This window comes from Brachyhypopomus gauderio, chromosome 21 (genome assembly GCF_052324685.1).
Source record: "Brachyhypopomus gauderio isolate BG-103 chromosome 21, BGAUD_0.2, whole genome shotgun sequence".
Classification (NCBI taxonomy): Eukaryota; Metazoa; Chordata; class Actinopteri; order Gymnotiformes; family Hypopomidae; genus Brachyhypopomus; species Brachyhypopomus gauderio.
Genome location: NC_135231.1, coordinates 5,528,713 through 5,544,500, shown reverse-complemented (window position 1 = coordinate 5,544,500; position 15,788 = coordinate 5,528,713). Strand labels below are relative to the sequence as shown.

Genomic DNA, 15,788 nt, shown 5'->3' with positions numbered 1-15,788 from the left:
CTTTGTTTCTTATTACAGGATGCGCAAGTAAATGTGGTCTTGATGTTTTCATATTACATATCCACTTACTGAAGAAATATGTATCAAATGTCACGGTAGAGCAATATTTGATTTGTACACACTTTAGTGTACATAAAGCTTAAAGTTACAGTAAGTAGACGTCAAGGTGACTTTTACTGTGAAGTATGTAGTGGAATGTAATAACACTCCTTTAATGCCTCATGCAACAGGAAACACAACCACACAGGATAAGTGAATGATGAGTGTGAAACCAGCATTGTTTTCAAGGACAGAGAAATAGTGACAAAGGGATTAGATTAGTCATGGTGAGACAGTGTGATGAGGCAGGATGTTGCTGTAGCTCCTCTCATAACTGTGTGATGGCAGGCGTAGGTTCAGTACTGCGTCACTTATAGGCTCCATGTTGGAATATTATTTACAGCACCTTTAACTAGGTCAGTGGTCAGCTTGCATATGATTCTGCTCTAAAGAAGCTGTTAATTGGTAGTGTGCTAAAGGAGACAGATGGCTCACTCTGCAGGTGTGTGGGTCTAGAGGCACATAAAGACTGCAGTGTGGAGAACAGCAGAGATGAATGGAGACCACCATGGAGCCATGGCAGAATAACGAATAACCTCCACGGGAGGGACCTCTGACCCAGGAGAGACAGATAAGCTTCGTGCCTCGAGACCATCATCTCTTGAGGGATAACATCTGCAGAGCTGCATTTTGGGCTGCTGAAAAGCCACTTTTGTAGAGGGGGGCGATAAAGACACTTATCCCTCGAGCCCTCCGAGTTCAGTGCGACGCTAATATCAGCTGATAGTGGTAATTAATGAGCTTGCAGTTAGCATCATTAGCATCCACATGGCTGGAGATACATTCTAATCATACAGTTCTCTGCTGGTCTTTAGAGATTTCACCAAATGACTCGCCCTGTGTGCACTGTTGTTTCCACACAAGGCTGGCTGTTCTCTGTGATTGAGCTGGCCGAGGCATCGGAAACGCTTCATTAGGAAAGTCGGCTGTTCGCATCTGTGACATTCATTGAGAAGTGTGGATGATGATTTCGTTCATTACATTTGCTTCGTCTCTATCTGCCCACGTCCCGATTACTGTCTGCGGCATCCCTGCTCTGGTCTTGGTAGTTCACGGACCGATGTGGACATTTACATCAGAACAAGGGACACGCTCTGGTATAACCTTTTGTCCAACCGGGCCGCAAAGGCTCCGTCAATTAATCAGTCACACGCTATGTTCCGTCCTGTTGTCTTGGCAACGTGAAATGCAAGCTGGGATAGAAGCGAATACATGTGAAGTGGGAACCTGGTGAGCAGGCATTAGTTTTGCTGCTGAGGGGATTTGCGTCTCTGTCTGGATCAAAGAGTGGTTTCCTGGTCTTCTGAAGTTCAGATCAGATAATGCTGTATGTCATTAGAAGCCTGCATAACATCACCACATCATCTTTCTTTCTGCTAGAAGGAAAGTACAGCTGAACTGATTAGAGGCTTTAAAGGGCTTTAATGTCTGTGTTGTTAGCATGTTAAATGTTTGAGAGAAAGGGTTTTAGTGTAGCAAATAATTGGACTGAAGTATAAACACTGCTAAGAAGGCAGGGAGTTACCGCCTTTAACCACTAGATATTTTTGCAGACTTGTTTCATTTTAGAGTAGCTTTGTTAAGTGTGTGTTTCAATTCACTGTCTGGCCTCTATTGTTATAAGATTATCAAAACAGGGATGACTATGGTAGGCAGCACAAGCTTAAGTGTATTAACTTCTGGAATGTCCCTCGGCTAAATACCAGCTATTAGGAATCCCATCATGGTTTTCCTTATGGGACTAGAAATTGTTGCTGTTGTTGTTCGCTGATGTTGAGCCACTGTATTATCAAGTAACACAATTTCTCCAATTTCAGAAAGAACATTATGGTGTGCTTCGCAGTTGAGGATTGCCTGACAACCACACTTCATGGGGTATTTATAGACTGCCATTAAACTAGTCATTGAATCTATTGTTGAATGAATGCAGTGCCAGTGTAAGTGGTCTGGCTTATGATTAGATAATTCTGCAGGCATTGTATTGTTGTGGGTAATTTCTGCTATTCGTGATCACTTCAAGCACGTTCACGCTTCAGACCCATGCAGGAGGACTGAATCAAACACCAAACATACAACTGCATCAAACACCAAACACCATACAACTGCATCAAACATCAAACAATTGCATCAAACACTAAACATCAAACAACTGCATCAAACACTAAACATCAAACAACTGCATCAAACACCAAACACCATACAACTGCATCAAACACCAAACACCATACAACTGCATCAAACATCAAACAATTGCATCAAACACTAAACATCAAACAACTGCATCAAACACCAAACACCATACAACTGCATCAAACATCAAACAACTGCATCAAACACTAAACATCAAACAACTGCATCAAACATCAAACAACTGCATCAAGCACCATGTGATGGGTGGAGAATAACAAGGGTTGTTGCAGTGCCCTTTAACAATCGCTTTAATTATACAATTTCATCCAGACATTTTATGGAACAGTGTATGAACACGATTTGTTCACATTTTATATTCACAAATTCACAGCTTGGGGCCTGGAGGCTCTAACGCTGGTCAGCTGTCAATGCGGGTGGCTGCAGCAGACACATGCAGGTTTGCGGTGATTGCGACATGCGTTTGCAACATTTTCACACACGCCGGTGAACTCTTGAAGTCACATGGTCGAGATCGGCCTGCTCTGTTTTGTCCAGAATTGTTTATGTTTGTTGCATCGTGCCAGTGCCGTGATTTACAAAAACACCAGCACACATCTGGGCCTAGGCTTGTTACACACAGGAAGCTTCCAATAAAAAAAAATAGTGGTTTGTTAGGGGGCTTATTTGCATATTGCATGCTTGTCATGCAAAGGCGAGCAATATATATAATTAACAATTGTCACAACCATAGCAAGTGCTTTGTCAGGAACTGTATGGAGTATATGGAATTGACTCATTACACTCTTCTGAATGTCTGTCAGGCATTTGTGGCATTTTCATTTAACTGCTGAGCTTCAAAGCCAGAGGAAAGTGGTGTCATGGTGATGTCATAAATCATATTTCATAGTTTGGTACCTGTGACAACTTTGGAGGTGCCAAAAGACAAAGAAATCAGTAATGAAAAAAAGTTAACAAACAAATGAAAGAAACAACAAAAATAGTTTCTCTTTATTGATTTTCTTCAATATGGTTTCTTAAAGTGACATCCCACCATATAACATCAGCACTGATCAACAAACAAAACCCAGCTTTAGGTCAAGTGGTCTGGTCTTGTGGTGTGCTCTTAGAAACCTTTCTCCATTCATCCACTGGTAGCGGAAGTCCCAGAGTGCATGCTGGGATATGTGTGGTGATTCACAGGAGAATCCATGTTTTTGAAACAGCACTAAAATGTAAACCAACCATACTCCCAGATTCTTTTATGCATACCAACAAAACCCAACCAAAATGGTACTAACTGTAGTACTGGAATACAGATTGAACCTGAATTCCGGTTGTAGTGCTCATCTTTACCCAACTAAGCTTTTACTGGTTGGACCCATAGGATAATACTCTTATATAAAAATTCAAACTTGTTCTTTAAAATACTGAGTGCTTTAAATGAAGGTCCAGAAAACAAACAAACGATTGACCCCTGAGAGGAGCTCGCGGCGTTCTGCTGGTTGGAATAAACAAGTCCTTATGTTCAGCTCTGACGGAGCTCTACTGGCATAGAACAGAGACAATGTTAATTTTATGTATATAGCGTGTTTTAACAACCTATGTTGTCACAAAGCAGCTTTACAAATGCATGTGTCCAAACATGCTTACACCTGTGTATGTGTACAGTCTGAATTTGAGTGTTTGCTCAAATGAAGACACCAGGCTTACTCAGTGGATAACATCTCCCCTAGGAGAGCTTCTCAAGCTTGCAGAGGAAGTGTAGACTGGCATGTCTGCAGAGGAAGTGTAGACTGGTAAATCTGCAGAGGAAGTGTAGACTGGCATGTCTGCAGAGGAAATGTAGACTGGCATGTCTGTAGAGGAAGTGTAGACTAGCAAATCTGCAGAGGAAGTGTAGACTGACATGTCTGCAGAGGAAGTGTGGACTGGCATGTCTGCAGAGGAAGTGTAGACTGGCATGTCTGCAGAGGAAATTTAGACTGGCATGTCTGTAGAGGAAGTGTAGACTAGCAAATCTGCAGAGGAAGTGTAGACTGACATGTCTGCAGAGGAAGTGTAGAATGGCATGTCTGCATGCTATGTTCATCCTGTACTTTGGCACCATCACCACTTCATCTGGCCCATTATGAGCAGGCGCTGTTAAATCAGTTACAATCATTTCCAAATGTTCTTTTCCTGAAATCTGACTTTCATCATCTACAAAGATTATGAATAGATTGTTTATTCCTGTGTGTGGCAGAACATTACATACCAAAAACCTAGAAACTTGTCCGTCCATCTGCGTCTGGTCAGCTGCCAGTAGTAAACAGTTCCAATCAGGCGGTTGTTTCTCTGCCCACCTGCTGTGAAAGAGGAATCAGTGCTTCCTAGCGACCATCCAGAGACTAGTGAGGAATGACCCATGCAGGGATGAGCTGTGTTTGCATGAAACTGAGGTCAAGGGGCAGGAAGGGGCAATCAAACAAGGGATGGACAGTGCATGAGTAACCGGAAAAGAGGGTGAATAATAAAATGCACAGTGGAGTGCCATGATGATATCTGTGGGCTTTTCAGTCTGCAGCAACTGGTTGGCAACAGTGGTGACGGAGGAAGGGAATATTCTACCATAATAATACGGAAAACAGATGGAGCATCAAAGGTGAGTGAGGCCTTGGACCTGGGAAGACAAACGGATGGCGAAGAACGAAGAACGAACGGTAGCTAATAGTCTAGAAACACGAGAATTGAGTGTTTGAGTGGATGCACTGCCTGGATCCCGCAGAAGCAGGAACACCATGTCCACACGTTTTCCTGCTTGTACTGTGTATTAGGACTGAGTGCAAACAGCTGACATATGCGTGCATTCACAGACACTTGCACGCAATTTAGAAAAACATTCGCTGCAGCGCAGAACAAAAGTAACACTTAAGTGTTTAACTGGAACTACAGTTGGAGCTGAGCCTCTCTTTCAGTTGTGGTTTCACAAAGAGACAGGTGTCTGATTTCTACTGACAACACATAGCTACAGCATTCTACAGCACTACATAACACACAGACTCAACAAATCACTCAAAACACCACAAACACAAAACTACTGACGAAGCGAAAAACGTAAGGTTATTACCGTGATAGATTGTGTTTCGCTAGAATTGCAATTAATGTTCTGGATTATAGATAGCTCTGTAAGTCCATGCAGATGGCAGCGGGCTTTCGGATGGGGAGTGAGGAGGAGATGAAGGAGGAGAGGGGAGCAGGAGGTACGGGGCCCTCCTCCGTGTTTCTTGGCCTGGCTCCTGAGCCCCCGGTGGGTACATGGAACCTGCGTGGTGCTGGAGGAGTGAGCAGGGCTCCTGCTGGCTCCTGCCCCAGACAGGACTCCCCCGGGGCCCCCGCCGGGCCTTCAGGCTGCCGTTGAGGCTGATGAGACCTGGCACCAGGTGTTAAGGAGGGCAGCGGGAGTCGAGTCTAATCAGCGGTAAGTTCCTGAGCCAGGCAACATGACAGACAGCGAGTGGGGAGGAGGGAAAGAGCAAGAGAGGCAGAGGCAGAGAACTGGGAATGGAAAAAGGCTGAAGAAAGACAGTGAATTCCCCTTTATTTAAATTTAAATACAGTATATTGTGAGGTGGTGTGATGTGTTAGGTTATGCTGGGAGGAGCGGTTGTGTGACATATAGATCTGGAATAGATCTGTAACACCGGCGTGGAGCACATCAAACGTTATGCCTTCATGATTTGAAGCTGTCCTGCTTCTGACAGCATGTAGGACATGAGTTTTTTATGGGATGATTTTTTTATTTTATGAGAGGACATTTTTTATTAGATACAGCAGCTGTGTAAACCAGAGGAAGGGGAAGGATATCAAACTATAAAAATGATATTTCAAACTGGCAGCGTATCTAATTTCATGAGATTATTATACAATTATAAATAATTTGCCCTGCTTCTAAATTTTGCAGAAATGTAGAGTTGACATTTTAACATTTGACGTGAACATTTTGAAATGTCTGTAAACAGGTTGACCAAATCAATGGAGGGCATCAGGACACAGATAATAGTCGACAACTCAAACTGGACTGGGAGGTCTGAGATAAACATCGGTGCCTTTGACAGCTTCATTCCTTTGCATGTACGCTTCATTCCTTTGTCTTCTAAAAGTGTGATATTAAAACAGAGAGAGAGAGAGAGAGAGAGAAAGAAGGAGATAGGTTGCACGAACCTTACGCTGAAAGAAAGCACCAAATGAGAGAGACTGAGAGGTCTACATGCCTCCCTCCAAAAACGTTCTCTTGTTTAAATTTTCAAAGGGAGCATGGCATGAGGGGAGTAAACCCTAGAACAGCCGGGGCCGGCTGGCGCTGAAGACAAGGACCCGCCGTGGGCCGCAGTCGAAGAGAAGGAATGCGGCTCGTTGCCAGTGGACAGTAGGGGTTGCCTAGGAGCCAAGGACTCCGATGACATTTGGCCCATGGAATGTAACCGAGCCTCCACCATCATCGTGTTTCACCGGCCGCCCGGCGCATGCGCGGCACCGTCGGATGCCCCGCGGCTCTGGAGGGTCCGTTCCTGATGCAAATACCCGGTGTGCTGCAATAGGATAGGCTGGAGACTGCAGAACGGCTTTTGGCATCTATTAGGCATGAACGCAGCATTCCAGGGCCCTCACTTTCCCTCTCTGGTCCCTCGTGGCTTTTCTGTTGCTTGTTGCTGTTTTTCCCATTCTCGTTTTTCTCATCACTTCAAAGTGGATGTTTTTGGCACCGCGGTGCGCGGCGTTGCCTGAGCAGTCGGACCGGTCCGCCCTCCCCCCCCCTCTCTCCACCTCAGCAAAAGTCCACAGAGTGCAACTAGCTGGGGAAAAGACGTCTAAACCGATGCCAAAAGAGCTCGTCGGCCCACGGAGTGCATGCGAGAGGCAGACCGAAGAATGCTTACAAAAAGAGCGGACGCCACAGGTCCGTTCTCTTCACGCACGGTGGCCCTCATCCTGCCCCTCTTTCCCTTCCTCTCCACCCTTTTCTCTGACATTCCGTCATTTGTTCTTCACCTGTCCCCCCGCGGCAAACACAATGTGTCTTCCCTTTTCCACTCAATTGCTTCCTCATTAGGGGAACGCGCCTAAATTAGTTTGATGAACTAAACAGCTTGACGCTTATTTGTTTGGACATCTCCGTGTCCCTCCTTTGTGGCCACCCCAACGCCTGTATCACTCCAGGTTTTACTGTGCGTCTTCTGCAATGGAGTTTAAGCCTCAGTCCATAATAACTGTACCGTTATACCTCACAATCTCAAACTCCATGTGTGACTCCTGTTCTTTCATGGCATGAAATGGTGCAATACTAGAGACAGGAAAACCTACCTGGCTGCACAGATATTGTCTGTGACTCACTATATACGCTCCTAAAACCTTCCTCGGGCATTTGTGTTTGTGCAATGGATTATATGTCTATGTACGTATGTGCTGTACAAGTGGGTCAGACAAGCTGATAGGTGCTTTAAGGTCTTCCCAGAGACCCACCCTTCCTGGCACTGGCTGTCAGAGAACTTCTGTCGAGGTCAAACGGGGCCTCTAGAAAGTGATTCGCAAGTAGATGGTTAACTTTGTCTCCTCCATGTCTCCCACATCACATGGCATAGTGATATAGTAATTTCTCACTGTGGGGCATAAGCTCACATGGAAACACTCGGACGGCATGCAGTCAAGGTGCAGCTTTTGAAGAGATTAGTAATAATAATAACAAAGTTACGTAAAATATTTAGTTATCAGGTTAAAAGCTTGACGGTTTATACAAAGCGATTTTTAAGGTCAAAATTTTAAGGCTTGTTTGTCTTTTTTCAGCTGTGGCAAGCACGTAACTATTACCCACAGTCAGTTTTATAAGCATCTTCGTGATAGCCAGGAGGACAATTAAACACTGGTGCTGTAAAATTAATAGCAGTACTGTGAGTCTGATGTATATTTTAAATACTTACAAGCGTGCCGTTAATGTGAGATCATGTTCGACCTTTAGACTTTAAATTCCAGTTAAACAGCTGGAATTGCCCCTTTTATTGTAGTTTTATGGAGTCTCAGTTTGTTTTTTGAGGTTTAGTAAAATGCATTTTTCCATAGACAAACGTGAGAATATAATCCGGTGTGTACAGCTCTTAGTCTGAAGATATTCGCGTATATATTCATAAGGACGTGAACTGTTTTTACAGGTTTTGACACATTATCTCACCAAGGACTCCAGGTTGCCTTCAGTTTTGATCTCAGGATTTCGGCGCCATCTATTGGCAACAAAATAACAGTGGGAAACAGGAATGGCCTACATCCAATCATGCTTAAAAATCACTTTAAAGAAGAAAAGGCAATTCTGTGAAGTGAAATAATTTATTGCTTAAAATTTTATCCTGTACACTTTGAAGACTGCGAATCATGATGGATACTGACAACAAAGTACAGGGCTGGTTTTTACAACAGGGACTGAACTAAACTAAGTTTAGGCTTCATCTGGTACAGTAAGCAGGATCAGTACCCATAACTGCAGCACCCAATGACCAAGTACAAGGAGGTGGTTTGTACCATTGACCATCTGGACGGTCCTGCCCTGCCAGGGATATCTGGTGCAACGTTTAAAGAACCATTTTAGCTATAGTAATAAAAAGTTATTAAAAAAACAAAACAAAAAACAAAAACAGGACTAACAAACAACCACTTTCAGACAACATTGAGATGCTTTAAAGAAACTAGACAGATGAGCATGTCAGTAACATTGATATCTTTGGAGGTTTTTAAAGTAATTAAACAGTAATAAAACATTTCAACATAGTTACTCTATTGACCAGTACAGTCGAAATAGTTACTCCAGTGACCAGTATAGTCCAAATAGTTACTACAGTGACCAGTAAATGTTTTCAAATACACATGTACAGCATATTTGATCATTTTTTTTGACAATTGTTTTTCACAGTACTTTTTTCCAAGTTGTAAAATTGTTCCCAGACCACATGCAAATCTCTCTCTCTCTCTCTCTCTCTCTCTCACACACACACACACACACACACTTGTGTTTGTGTTTTATACTTCAAACAGTCTATTGACTGAAGACTTCCACCTAGAAAGCATAAAAACAACAAATGATTCTGATGTAACATAAAATGTACCGTTACTTCTATTAGATTAGATACTTGGGCCAGGCAGGTTGTCATTAGCAGCTTAGTTAACTACAGCTAATGTGATTCCATCCTATGTGTCTATATATAAAGCTTGTTCAGAGTCAGACTATGGGTGGATACTTCCTGTCTGGCGGTGAGATGATTTGGCTGTTCAGATGTGTTTGGAGTTAAGCAGTCCGTTCCTTTGAACCTCCTGCATGATGGTCTGCACCACCTCTGATGTCGTGCCCTGACCTCCCAGATCAGCAGTGTGCAACTGCAGGGACAGGAAGCAGGGACGGGATGTTACGGAATATAAAAGTGACCCGGAAACTGATGGGTTGAGGGTCATCTCAGCACAGCATTCAGAGTTTCAGAGCCATTTGAGGGACGAAGCTTCAATGGTATTACTATAAATAGTGGGACTGTGGGGTTGTGGGTGTAATCTGGGTGTAATAATCACTATGAGCATAGAAACGATAAAAAATCTGATCTGCATACATTTAGTTATTATATGTGTTTTATTAGAAATACTAATACCTCGAGAAGTTGATATTTGACTGATTTGGGTGGCTTGAGACTGAGAGCTGGACCCATTCAGGGCATAAGCCTAATGATATGATTTATAAAAAATGCTCAGTGACAGTTAATTTGTTTTTCTTTGTGAATGCATGCTTGGATAAAGACAAGACTACACCCATGTCTCAAGGATTAGTTTGTCAACAATGCATGACAGTAATAGAGAACACACAAAAAAACCCCTCAAATGTAAAAATCACCCCAGAACTCTTAAGAGGTTAATCAGAGTAATGTGACTGCTCCATACCTGAGTCTCAGACAGAGTTTTCAACACTGCTTTTCGAATGACACTGGCGTAGTCATGAAGCCTAAGAAAGACAAGAAGACAGACACGTGCTCTTTAGGTCACACCAAACTGTGTTGATATGCGCTTCAGAAAATTAATCTGCCGTAGGCCCATCTAGCAGAGCTGGAGGGTTAGAACCAACGAAAAGTGTGAAAAAAACGTGTTCAATGTGCAGTTTAGGAACGATGATCTCTTTTATTCCCCACACACGTTAAATGATCCAGTGACACACCTTAAGTGATCCAGTGACACACCTTAAGTGATCCAGTGACACACCTTAAGTGATCCAGTGACACACCTTAAATGATCCAGTGACACACCTTAAGTGATCCAGTGACACACCTTAAATGATCCAGTGACACACCTTAAGTGATCCAGTGACACACCTTAAATGATCCAGTGACACACCTTAAGTGATCCAGTGACACACCTTAAGTGATCCAGTGACACACCTTAAGTGATCCAGCATCAGGCAGCTAGCCAACAGGGTGGCAGTGGGGTTTGCGATGTTCTTGTTGGCGATGCTTTTCCCAGTGTTCCTTGTGGCCTGGGAGCATGAAGCACAGAGACTGGGCGCTTATCTGTCAACTCTGCAGAAGACGTCGTAACCGGCTGCTTGTGGTGCGATTAATGTCGCTTACGGTTTCGAAGACAGCGTAGTCCTTGCCGTAGTTGGCTCCTGGCACCAGCCCTGGCCCCCCGACGAGCCCCGCGCACACGTTGCTCACCACATTTCCATAGAGGTTGGGCATTACCATCACGTCAAACTGTTGGGGCTTAGACACCAGCTGTGCCACAGAAGAAAAACACCACGTGTATTCTTCAACTGCAGTGGTTCTAAATGTGATGAACCTCTTGGAGTACCCAGTGAGTGTGGAGGTTATTTTCAAGCCAATATAATGTAACAGGTGATACCTGCATGGTGGTGTTATCTACAATCATGTCGTCAAATGCGATATCAGGATATCCCGCCGCCACCTCCTTGCAACATTTCAGGAAGAGACCATCACCCAACTTCCTGTGTGGATCACAGCCAAGACTTACTCACTCCAGACTCCAGTCTACATAACAAGCTGCTATCGCAAGGTCGGCCCCGATCCCCAGTACACTGACTACTGTCGTTTGTTCTTATGTGACAGCTGCACGGCATACAAGCGCTGCCATAAGTCAGCTCTTTTGTTCATGTATGGCGATCTGGGGTAACAGGAATGGAGTTGACAAGGTAACAGTAATTACCACAGACGGATACTGACATGATGTTGGCCTTGTGGACAGCCGTGACCCTGTGCCGGCCTTTCTCCCTGGCCAGTCTGAATGCAAACTCAGCAATCCGCATCGAGTTCATCCGGGTGATGATCTTCAGACACTCCACCACCCCGGGGACATTCTGAGCAAGGCCAGACAGAGTGAGCATAGCACACAAACTTGTATTATATTATAACTAGATAATAATATATTATTATATAGCTATTATGTAATAAAAAATATATATGTTTGTGTGTGTGTGTGTGTGTGTGTGTGTGTGTGTGTGTGTGTGTAGTTAGTTCAGTTAGATTTAGAGTTGATTCACTAACAAGCACATCGAGTTCATTTTAAAAAATCATGCATTTGATCTAGTTCAGACAATTCAAAGTATTCATATAAATATGAAGAAGATTCCAGGTAAGTAACTGCAGTGTATTTATGTAAGATACTAAAAAGATATTACAGATATATTATATTACATAGAGATTGTTGTACAGTACACTGTAGAAAATTGTAGTACAGTAGACAAATGGGACATATATAAAATATATATAAACACATACATTAGCCATTTACTTCTATTATTTTCATTAACTATTTACTTTGAAATGGTTCGCTAATTGTATGTCAGCGAATCAACTATGAACCTAACTGAACTGACCTGGGTAATGTAAAAGGGAATGTGTGTTGAGAGAGAGAAAGAAAGAGAGAGAGGAAAGAGGACGTGTACCTACACACCTCGTGCTCCAGGCTGCTGTATTCTCCCTCGGTGTTCTCCCTGATGATGATGATGTCTATGTCTTTGTGGCGGGTCTGCACACCAGGGAGAGTCTGGCAGTGCATCACGTTGGCATACAGGTCCAGGGAAGTGCTGAAGTAAGAGAGTGTTTCCAGGAGCAATCATGGCATCTCATTTGTCATACAAACTGAAATTAATTATTTAAAATGTCATTTAACCTTTTAAAAAATATTGTTATGAAAAACTATATGGTTTAAGATGACCTTGAAGGAAAAAGTAAACTTGTCTACACTCACTACCCACTTTTTTGTATGTTTCCATGCCACTACCTGTCACGCTACAGCCCCCCGACCCCTCCCTTTTGGGCGTGTGTTCATGTTGTCTACGTCGAGTTACGCCCGTCTATGTATCTCCGTGGGTGTGGTTGTGTGTGAGCATATTCATTAGTCTCACCTGTGGCTCGTCTCGTGATCACTCCAGGCTTATGTGACAACATGTGTTGTGAAAAGCGCTATACAAATAAACTTTGATTTGATTTGATTTGATATGTGGTTTGTCTACTGAATGTGCGTTCGCGCAGTGTCCCGTGCTCGTCTTTGTGTGAGTCATTTACGTCTGTAAGTGTGAATGTTCTTTGTGAGCTGTCTGCGCTTTTGTTATAATAAACATAACGTCAGTGTTTGGAAGATTGGACTCTGCGCCTTGTTCTTCTCCCTGCACCCAGCGTCACACTACCATGTCAGTGAAGTAACTGAGTAGAAAGGGAATCAAGTAAACACGCAGTATTACCGTAGCAGTTTGTTCCTTGACTTGTGAGAAGCAGGAAGGTTGTGATTGGTTTCAATGTTACCTGTAAAAATATAAGAGTAGAATAAGTAATAAAAAGACATTTGTTAGGCTTTGCACAAACCCATAAAACCTCACACCTACCCTTCAGTGCAACTCCATTTCGTTTGATAGCTGTCACCGCATTATTAATGTCATCCTCTGAAGTAACAGACGAGTCCACGTTCACGACCTCAAAGTCCACAGGGACACAGCAGAACCTGTGAAGATCCCAATCTATTAAAAAGCTCAGACTGACCCTGGCCCACACCGACCCCTTTTACACAGCCTATTTGAAGACCTGAAGAGCTCTCGGGCGTGGTTCAGGAGTTCGGGGCCGATGCCATCCCCAGGAATCAGGGTCACGGTGTGCCGGCCTCCATATTTGGCAGGTGGGGGCTGGTGGGTGGAAACATGAGGATCATTTGCACACTGACATAATGCAACCCGGTATGAGACACTGCAGACCCAGTGCTGCATGCACTACATCTGTGATGTGTCTTTGTGACCTACATTCCCGAGTCTCTGTGGTGTATGTCTCCTGTCCGCTGATGCATTCCTTAAAGGTGCATCATTTACAAGTTTTATGACTTTATTTTCATGGATGCACTTACCACATGGCAACGAACAACAAACCCACTCAAAAAAAACACAGGTAAAAATATTACCTTGTTTAATCCACACTGTTGTGGGCTCTTGAAGAAAAAAGCCATTATATGAAGGACCACTATGTGGACTTTTAAATTACTTAATGCATTGCGTCAAAACATAGTACTCACAATAATCAGGTCAGGCATTGATGATTGTGTGATTTTGGTAAGTTGTAAAATAGGAGACACCATGCTTGGTTAGTCAGGGATAATGATCAAATCAAAGCTGCTTTCCTCTATAAAAGTTGATGATTTGCACTTAAGACTTTATTCTTACATGCATAAAGGACAAGGCCAGTCAGTAATCAAAAGAAGAGTTTAGTTCTCATACTGAGAGAGGTTTTAATGGTGGTTGGGTGGTTTAATGGTGGAGATGTCATTATATAGTTATTCCTCATAAGTGGAATGATGTTATAGGGTTGATAGTGAGGTGTAGCCTACAATAATGCCATCAAGGTGCCAACAGCGAAGTAAAATCTCACTGGAGTAATGGACTAGTTTTCAAGACAGATGTTCACGTAGAATCGTGCAATGTTTTTTCTTCATTGAAGTACCAGGTTTACAGAATGGAGGCTCGACGATACAGATTAAAAGAGATGAAAAAGATGAACAATTGTATCTGGGGCAATGTGGCACACTTACAGTGTAAGAGGACTTCTCCCTTTGACTGCACAGGACCGGTCGTGTCACCTGTCAGTAGGATATAACAAAGTAACCGCGTCATGCTGACTCCAGTCAGAAAGGAATATCCTATGAATAATTGCCACCAGTGCATTTCGTGTACTGTTCTTCTCGGCTCTATGTACAGTAGTAAATACTAAAACACAAAGCAATAGTTTACCAGTAATGTAAGAGAATCTCTTCAAGAGTAAACGGCTAGCTAGCTAAATCCCATTGACCTTGTTCAAAGCTCTCATAAGGAATACCCGATGTCGTTCAGATAAGGCCCAGCAACAATACCCATTTCGACTATGTCTACTACTAAATATACTATTAATAACATTAATACTGTGTAAAATGTCTCTTTGCGCTTGCGAATGAATCATGAGAAGAGCCTTACGTTGACCGTGTTGCCCTTTAGTCCGGCCCATGGCAGTAACACCCTGGAGAACCCGAGCACAGACTTAGTGGACATTATGCGTCCAAATATATCGAAATAAGTGCGAGTGGGGACGACTGAGAGACTTGCTTTCTTCACCAGGCCTAGTGAACATCAAAAATGAAAAGGACATTGGAAGCGCTATTGTCACAGTCCGTTGGGCAAAAATCCTTATGGATTTTGGTTTTATTTTTTTGTCTTTTGCTATACATTAGTGCCACCTGCTGTTCCGTTTTGATATTGATTACATGTTCATAATCTCAGATGATTTTAGTCTTCCTCTTCACAACGGAACGGAGAAGGAAGACGTGGTCGTTAATCGTTAAACGTAGATAGCCGTTGTTTAATATACGGTTACACTCTGTAGCTTAAGCACTAGTTGGAATATCCAGATGAAATTTCACTACTTTTAGAACTGAGACATTCAGCCCTGCCTGGAGCTGCAGTAGCTTCACTCGTACTACTAGAGATTAATTATTGTGCCTAGCATTTCCCAAAGACTACATATTGTGTTTAAAACTCAGTCGCAGTGAAATGATAAAAAATGTTTGCTGTAACAAAGTAGATTAAGGAATGTCAACTATTGAATTTTGTGTATTTTTTTGTGTATATTTTCTGTATAAGACGCAGAAGCGTATCATCGACATGGTCAATTCATTCTGTTGCTCATAAGTCTTGTGTGTAAACGGTGCACTTGTTGCCGTGATCCAAGAGCATAAACAAAACGAGGAACGTACGTTATATCGCTAAAACGCCTTATTTTGGTACATTTGCAGGGCGGCTTCACAAAAATTGAGACAAAACTACACATACTGTTGAGCTAATTACGTAATTTAACAATCTAAGCATAAAACTATTTCCCAATAATTTTTTTGAATGAAGTGTTCCATTTGGATTTGCCTTGTCGTCAGGGTCACTGGCCTAGATGCTGGTAGTTGTAGTTTTATATTGAGCCTCCGTGTAGCTGCGAACCAAACTAAAACTACGTTACCCACAACCGAACCAACGACTCCTCCCA

General features: G+C 42.9%; 1 protein-coding gene across 2 annotated transcripts; it reads right to left on the bottom strand.

Moving 5' to 3' along the window:
* Positions 1 to 8,564: 8,564 nt before the first annotated feature.
* On the bottom strand, positions 8,565 to 15,678 carry LOC143485038 (isocitrate dehydrogenase [NAD] subunit gamma, mitochondrial-like). Of its 2 annotated transcripts, XM_076984179.1 has the most exons (13): positions 14,732 to 15,678; positions 14,314 to 14,361; positions 13,323 to 13,420; positions 13,127 to 13,242; positions 12,986 to 13,046; positions 12,196 to 12,328; positions 11,466 to 11,599; positions 11,128 to 11,230; positions 10,854 to 11,000; positions 10,665 to 10,759; positions 10,174 to 10,234; positions 9,489 to 9,624; positions 8,565 to 8,813 (listed from the first exon to the last, which is right to left on the bottom strand). In XM_076984179.1, the coding sequence occupies exons 1-12, from the start codon at positions 14,804 to 14,806 to the stop codon at positions 9,520 to 9,522; spliced, it is 1,176 nt and encodes a 391-aa protein (XP_076840294.1). In that variant the 5' UTR covers positions 14,807 to 15,678; the 3' UTR covers positions 8,565 to 8,813; positions 9,489 to 9,519. The 2 variants fall into 2 exon arrangements, with proteins under 2 accessions (XP_076840294.1, XP_076840293.1); XM_076984178.1 differs by having other exon boundaries at positions 8,565 to 9,624.
* Between the last annotated feature and the right edge of the window lie 110 nt (positions 15,679 to 15,788).